Source organism: Electrophorus electricus, chromosome 12 (assembly GCF_041902795.1).
Source record: "Electrophorus electricus isolate QZ-2024a chromosome 12, ASM4190279v1, whole genome shotgun sequence".
Classification (NCBI taxonomy): Eukaryota; Metazoa; Chordata; class Actinopteri; order Gymnotiformes; family Gymnotidae; genus Electrophorus; species Electrophorus electricus.
In genome coordinates this window covers 9,174,184-9,182,395 of record NC_137508.1, presented here as the reverse complement: position 1 = coordinate 9,182,395, position 8,212 = coordinate 9,174,184, and the positions used below count along the sequence as shown (strand labels likewise).

The following is an 8,212-nucleotide window of genomic DNA, read 5'->3' as shown; positions in this document are numbered from 1 at the left end:
AGGTCCAATTAGCTCACCTTTATTAATACCAGCCCATAGCAGTACATAGCATCTTTTTCCCCCCCCAACACGTTTCTTGCGACCCTGTGGACTATTTGCTACAAAACGTTTGATGAGCCTGTGATCACGCCCAGTTATCTTAGCAATTGTAAGAGTGCTGCATCTCTCTGAGAGACTTTTTACAATTTTTGACTTTTCAGAGTGAGTTAAATATAATTTTTGTCCCATTTTGCCTGAGGAAAAGAAGTTGTCTAATAATTATGCACATCTTGATATAGGGTGATGATCTCCTTAGGCCACACCCTCCCTTATAAGCATTCAAGTTTATACATCTTGGAGTAGGAAATATGCATAAAAATGATGATATATGATGCTATAATCCTGACCAAATCTCCAACTCCATTTGCAGAAATGCAGCCCCAATTTGCAAGTAACTTCTGCCATGCTTCACTGTTGTCTGCAGACACTCATTATTGTACACTATGACACTATGTTTCATTCTTGAAAGTGGGGACCACATAGAACACATTCTCTGCATCTTACTAGTGCAATGGTGTGATGCAGATTTTAAAACCATTTACATCATGAAAACATTCAGTTTCTGAGCATGTCTTCCCATAATTCTGTATCACTAACAATGGTTTCTCTGCAGCAGATCTTCTGGTACGTTTTATGCAAACCCTTCTGAGCAGCTCGTTTATAAACATCTGTACTTTCACTGGTATCTAGATGTTCTATTTTGTCAGTTTCACTGACAAATTAACTTGTTCTCTTATTCTGAAGTTACCCATTGCCTACCTCTCTTCAGTCTTTATGAGAGCAGGTTTCTCAATTTAATAATCATAGTCACAGCAGTTACAGACATGGCAGACACAGTTACAATTGTTTAAAGGGTTGACTTTAATGTTTAATTCACAGTTTTTATTCTTTATAAATGGTTGCATTCTTGCAATTAAAATATGACAAAACTGTGCCTAGGCTACCCATATTTCTAATATGCATAGATCATCACGTGTTAACATAATTCAAAGACACTTAGGCCTGGGCTATAACATGAGATGATTTTAAAGTTTAGAAAATATAGTTTTCAATGCAGATTATTTGCTTATATAACTATTTTACACATTTTGTAAAATTGTTTAAAAAGTGAATAAGATATATGAAACAATAAGTATAACACAAATTATTATTCTCTTAATTTAATATAACGAAGATCAATTGACTCCAAATTTTGAAGCAGCCCCTACACTTATTTTTTTAAGTTAAAAAAAAGGATTTTTACACTGTATGTACTATGTATTTTAAATGTATTACCATGTCAAAACAAATAAAATATGATTCATCATGTAAAATAGTTTTTGTGAATATATGAATGTAGGAGTGTATGCCATTACAATGCACCTGAACTGCAGATGTCATACTATAACACAAAGTTTGATATTCTGATAAAGAAATAGAATCGGAATTGACCAACAATTGACAGGTGGACTTAACTGAAGTTCTATGGCAGCCAGTACACACATACACTTGCCAGATGGTGCAGAGAGAGGATGGTGTCTCCTCATTCACTTGTGCTTGTGTGATGAATAATGTTCACACAGACATAGTGCTCACAGAGGCCGCTGTGGTGCAGAGCCCAAGTGCTCTTTTAATTACAGGCTGCATATTCACTTGATCTTTCTCGAGTTCTTCAAAGTGCAATTATCAGCTTATAGCCTGTTTTTTTTTGTCTGGGTTTTAACATTAAATATTAAACTTTCTTTAAATGAATGTGGATATGAGACTTTACATATACATATAATTTTCTGAATGGTCAATAACATTTTTGATATTTTAGTTTATGTATATATAGTAATGTTCTTCTAATAAAATATGCCATTAATTTCAATAGCATGGCAATAAAGTTAAAAAGTAAGGTAAAATATCTGACACATAAGAACACTACTGCTTTCACTGATGTATATTCATGTGTGTGTTTGTGTGAGAGACAGACAGATGTGAAAACAGCCTGTGATAATGACAGATGAGAGACTCCATTTTCAAATGTGTTCATTTTGCCATACATCTCTCCATGTTGCATCAGTCATCCTGTTCCTGGATCTTGTCTACAAGAAAACAAATATGTTATCCTTCACACAGAGACACAAACAGAGATCATTCAGTCTATAATTCATTCAAGTAAAACGAAGATAGAGATTTGAGAGAACTGAGCTACAAAGAACTGGAAAAACAAGCTTTTAGATTTTTCTTGTAAAGCCTTAAAATAAACACTCATAATGAAAACTGATTTATATATATATATATATATATATATATATATATATATATATATATATATATATATATATCTAAAATTAAAACTCTCAAATACACACACACACGTAACGTTGAAGGGTTAAATAGGATGTGGGGACGAGGCACGTCAAACAAACATACCTTTATATAAATAATATAAAAACATTCCCGACTCCACACAAACATTACTTTGGTCACACACCAACAACGATACAACACGAGACTTATATACATGCATGACAATTACACACAACAAGGATCTGGTGAACGACACGAGAGGGCATGGCAATACAGACACACACACGTGACAGGGCCGTACCGTGACAGAGCCCCCCCTCAAGGGCACGACTCCCGGCACGCCAGCCTATCGGGCTGCAGGCCCGAAACCAACGCCAAAAGGGCAGTGGGGGGGAAGGACAGGGACCAAGATGATGACAGACACAGGGACGCACACACTAACGGTCACGGGCACAGACACAAAGGGGAACAGTGACCGATACATATAATGTAATAGAGACAGGCACAGTGACGGGGACAGTCAATTGTACACCACACACATTAAATAGTCTGGGGAAGGGGGAAAGAACCCCAGCCAGTCCCCCAGTCGTTGGCTGGGTCGGAGACAGACTTGTGACTTCGTTCGGAGGGGGAGGTCTCCCTCTAGATCGCCTTGCCCCGGGAAGAGCCTTAGGTGGAGCCCTGGTTGCTGGGGGCTCGTCACCCTCGGAGCCCGTGACATCAGTCAGAGAGGAGGGATTCCCCTCAGGTACCTCCTCCACCTCCATCGACAGGTCCTCCTCACCGGTCCGACTCCAGAGTGATGTCACTGCGCTCCCCTCGCTCTCCATACTCTGCATAGCTCTCCGTGAGGTCCATGCAGGATCCTATGGATTCCACCTCCGAGTACCCAGCGGGTTGCGATCCCATGGATCGAAGCCAGGATGAGTGATGGTCTCATCGTGGTAAGGGAGAAGTCCGCGGTGTCCAACTCTGAGGACTGGAAATCATTATACCAGTCGTTTTGGTCAGACATAGTCCCGTGTGACTCCTTCACCTCCGCACCTGGACCACGTTCTCCTATTGCGGGAGTCAGGAGGTTATCCAAGAACATGGAGGGATTGCAGGCACGATTTGGGGAAGTGCGTCTTTTCCCCTTCTTCTTGCCCTTTTCAGGCATCCTTCTTCGGTCGGTGTTTCTGTAATGTTGAAGGGTTAAACAGGATGCGGGGACAAGGCACGTCAAAGAAAAATATACATTTTAATGTGTATATATAACATTCACAACTCCACACAAACACATTATTTTGGTCAAACACCAACAATTTCACCGACATGACACGAGACTTGTATACATGCATGATAATTCCACACAACAAGGATCAGGTGAACGACACGAGAGAGCGTGGCAATACAGACACACACACACAAACACACACACGTTTGAGGGGGAGGGGCCGTACCGTGACAATACACACACACACACACACACACACACACACACACACACACACACACACACACACATATATATATATATATATGTATATATATATATATATATATATATATATATATATATATATGTGTGTGTGTGTGTGTGTGTGTGTGTGTGTGTATTTGAGAGTTTTCATTATATGTTATATATTTATATAATGCTGATTTATACTGACTCAAAATTAACCTTCTGAAACCTCTACTGTCATACTATATGTATAAATAAAACTTGAAAGGTCTTTCATTAGTTTAACACACCTTTATTCTTGCATTCACATGTCACATGGGTAGGTTTAGCATCCTTTGTGATGTCTCCTGAACATATGTTTGCATGTGTGCAGCTGGTGGTATCTGTTGTTCTCAGGTCATCTGGGGGCCAACGCAGTTCTCCACTCTCCACATCTCCCTCTGATGGCTCCACCACAATGGAGGGTAGGTGCTTGGACAACTTTGGGTAGTGTTCATGTATGTCTGGGAAGATCTGAACACAGTGTCTAAATCCGGTAATTGACCTGGCTAGTAAATGGGGCCATACTGCATTCATCATTGGTTGACAAATCTTACAGAATTGGCAGATTATGATAGTAGTATTTACCTGACAGGAAATGCCTTCATCTTCAGAAGCTCCTCCCATGGTTAGGTCATCTCTTGTGTGTTCTGGTGTGGTTATTATATCTGTCATTCTATGGAGGAAACACATGTATACAAACATTTTTTTATTAAGGCCTTTGTTGTTAATAATTGCAGAAATGCAAGGTAGTAACTCTGCCCAAGAATTTTCTGTAAAGCTACATCAAGGAGTTGGAGGTATGTTACTATTCTCAGCTTTGTTGACAAAACTAGGTGCAAGAACCAGCAGTCAGCAACCTGAAACTATGTAGTTGTAAGTTCTACAACAGAATAGCAACCATTAATATTTGGGCCTATTATGGGGAGCTTATAGGATAACTAATAATAATGTAGTGATGGCATGGAAGAAGAACCAGGGATCTTTTATTGCAAGGCTAAATATTTAAAAAGATTCACATTAGCAAACAAGCAGAAAAGGAAAACTGACTTAACAGGGATAGTGAGGGGAAGATAAAGACATACTCTCCATTAAAATGGTAAAACATACTACAATAGTCACAAAAGGAGACCATCAAACCAAAGCAAAAAGAGACACAATTCAACTATTTAAGCAAACACATTTAAAATTAAATTTAAGATAATTCTGCAGAAAGGCATATAACATTCTGGAAGTCATCAATGTGCTCCTCTCTGACCTCCAACTCTGGTCTTAGGTAGACACCACTATACATATATATATATATATATATATATATATATATATATATATATATATATATATATATATATATATATATATATACTGTGAATGTAAGCAAATAAAAATCAAATATTTCATATAAGTCTGGGCTTAATTCAAATATCATCTTTCACAACACATAAATCCCAGATTCATTCCAATAATATTGTGGCATCTGCTATTGAACTTTAAGGAATGGGCCAGTGTGCGTGATCAGATCTGCATGTTGAGGACTACCAGAATACCGTGCGCCTCTCTAGATGCACAAAACATGTATGCAAATAGATAAATAGATACCCACAGATATGCCGCTTGAAATAATGACCTTTTCAACAATATTCACTTGCTCTCACTTACTCTGATGGACACATGCAAATCATGTTAAGAAGACCAATCAAATTCCATGTATTTATATAAATAACTTTTCGAACTGTCATTATATTTTCTAGCATGCAGAGAATGGGAAGGGAGAAGGAGTGGGAGGAGATAAGGAGAGTTTTTTAAAAAAAAAAGTATTTATTTATTTATTTATTTTTAAAGGGGGGCGTTTAGCCAGCATTAACTCGGTTTCTCTGAGCGTTTGATTGAGCAGTGCACTTCGTAATCAGATGAACCTGGTTGATATAGACGTGTTCATAGTGACTCGAAAGCTAGATCAGTACTGACATAAAAACATCTCATTGCGATGCTTGCAGGAAGACCTTTCACAAGGAGAACATTAAATTCCAGTATTCTTTCAGGAACATAGTCTTTTTTAAGTTTTCCTTTATCTAGATCAGTATTACAGATTTGTCCGTTCCTCATAACAAACCCGCTCTACATAGTATTATGCATTAATGTAGATAATAGTGAATACTGAATTTTAACTGAGATTTCATCAGTAGTCAGCACATCCCACGTAAATACATTTAGCCAACTAGTTCTCCAAGATCGAGTAAGCTCTGTTAGTTGCCTGAAGAACGTTATTCAGCAAAATAACTTGTGCTTCCCTTTTAAGCAAAAATTAAGATTAGCAATTTTCTACCACATTACATTTTAAATATTGCAGGAAAACAGCAGAGGGATAAAGTTTACGTTATTATAACCGCATACACAGAGGCACAGTATACATGAATGAATTCCAAAAATCTTAAATACAAGGGAATCTAATGTTTTTTTTAAAACTATCCTTCATCCTAATCCCTAGCACAACTAAATAGCAACAGCATAAACATAGCATAGTGACTTAATTTATCAGGATTGAATAAATCAAGTTGATTTACACGGAAAGGAATATCTGTTTCGTAAACTACCTCAAAATGTTATTTTCAAATGTTGGATGGCAACTGCGATTACTTACTTCTTTTTGTCTATCCGTTCTCCTTTTTAGCAATGTGCACAATGTTCACACAAAATCTTTTCTAATTTTGTACGGCGAAGCTGTCAGTATATTATCCACACCTAGAACGTACAAACGTCTTCAGACCAACCCACCTGATAAATATGCTGAAGTACCCCATCTGACCTGTTATGTCAATGCAGATTTGACTGCCATTAGCTCAAAGTGTCTTGTTTTAGTTTAGGTGCTACTCTTCAGCAGAATTTCTTCGTTCTTTCTCTTGATATCTCTCTTCTCCCTCCTCTCTTAACCTCTCAACTACACACACTAAGGCTGTGGCAGGTGACTGGGCAGATTAGAGTAGACTGCATTTAGGCACACAAGACGAAGAAAAAAATAGATTAATATGAAAAAAAAAAAACGTATTAAAACAAGGAAAATTGGATTTATTTACCATTCATTCATAGTGGCTATACACTAAGTGTTTGGCATTTCTAACCAGAAATGTGCAAATTTTATCTCTATCAAAGACTTCTGTTTATCAACCCTAACAAGAAGAATCTCGGTATAAGTGAAGCCTTGCTGCCTCCTAGTGCCAGATTTGTTACTGACATGATGGAATCGTTGATGGTTCATTCTCCAAAATGTTTAGTTTTCCAATTCATGAAATGGAACAGAACCATTTATAGCGATGAATAGTTGTCTGTATATTGTTATATAAATATATTAACTTGTAGTATGCTTTTATTTATGGAAAAAGTGTAATAGAAACTACATGTTTCCATGGAAAGTTAAACTACTTAACTACAGATAAGGGCTGTGATTTTGTTCATCATTGAATCATCAGTACTATGTAATCATTTTATAGTATAAAATATACTATATAATAAAATTTTCTTTGCTATTAGTAGTTTTCATGGATAGCCTACAGTCTACTTCTCATGTATGTCCTTATACAAGTAATATGCAGCTTTCATTCTTTATGTGAATTTTCTCAAACACAGCTAGGATAAGTAATAAGGAGACATTTTTTATTGTGTAAAGCAATTGCAAAGGTTTAGTAATGTACAAGACTTAAACCCTGTTGTAAAATATTTGTGTAGTTTTATATACATGCTTCCTTGAGTCACATTTTAACGTTAACACTTGGAATGTTTGTGAATTGTTCATTTCTTATGTAGAATAGTGTGTATGAAACTTGCATCTTACCCACACAGAAGTGTAGTTAAAATACTGAAGATCAAATACCTTCAAAAACTCTGCAATATCTTGAGGCAATAAAATGATATTGTAAGCAGAAAAGTACGGATGGTCCTAAATAAACTGGTTTCATGCAGATAAGGCCTCTGTAGGTTTCAGCGTAAATCCTCAGGAGCCCTCTTTGACAGGTCTCTAGGGGCCTCAGTCGAGGGGGAGCCTTGGTTCAAGGCTGGGACATTTCGGCCCAGCACCAGATGAAATAAATATGGGCATTCGGCTTTAAAAAAAAAATAGAAGTAGTTTAGGTTGAACATAATGGTACTAAGAACCAGTTGGTGTAAGTATCAAATATCAGTTTACATACATTGAATTATATATGGTTTGAACATGATGGTTGAAACCTGGAAAAGTATTATGAAAAAAAAAAAAAGGTTATGTAAATGTCCTTGAAGAAAATGTATAAAAGTTATGCCTACCTGAGACTGTTAGACATTTTCTGGACAAAGTCTCATTGAGCTCAGATTAAAGGCAGGACCTGCTATTCTCTTCAGTTATTCCAGAGTCTGCAGCTTTATTTATATTTAGTGTGTATTGAG

At 37.0% G+C, this 8,212-nt stretch overlaps 1 protein-coding gene across 2 annotated transcripts; it reads right to left on the bottom strand.

Annotated features, from left to right (window-relative positions):
* Positions 1-900: 900 nt before the first annotated feature.
* si:ch73-49p17.1 (protein LBH) lies at positions 901-6,727 on the bottom strand. Of its 2 annotated transcripts, none has more exons than XM_027023922.3 (4): positions 6,572-6,727; positions 4,385-4,472; positions 4,048-4,270; positions 901-2,105 (listed from the first exon to the last, which is right to left on the bottom strand). In XM_027023922.3, exons 1-4 carry the CDS (start codon positions 6,595-6,597, stop codon positions 2,080-2,082), a joined length of 363 nt encoding a protein of 120 aa, XP_026879723.1. In that variant the 5' UTR covers positions 6,598-6,727; the 3' UTR covers positions 901-2,079. The 2 variants fall into 2 exon arrangements, with proteins under 2 accessions (XP_026879723.1, XP_026879805.1); XM_027024004.3 differs by lacking the exon at positions 6,572-6,727 and adding an exon at positions 6,438-6,556.
* Between the last annotated feature and the right edge of the window lie 1,485 nt (positions 6,728-8,212).

Coding starts and splice junctions, on each gene's coding strand:
- si:ch73-49p17.1 (XM_027023922.3), bottom strand. CDS start 6,597: ATGGGGTACTTCAGCATATTTATCAG. Junction 4,473..6,571: donor TACTTCAGCATATTTATCAG/GTGGGTTGGTCT, acceptor TTTCCTCCATAG/AATGACAGATATAATAACCA. Junction 2,106..4,047: donor ATGTGAATGCAAGAATAAAG/GTGTGTTAAACT, acceptor GTTTTCTTGTAG/ACAAGATCCAGGAACAGGAT.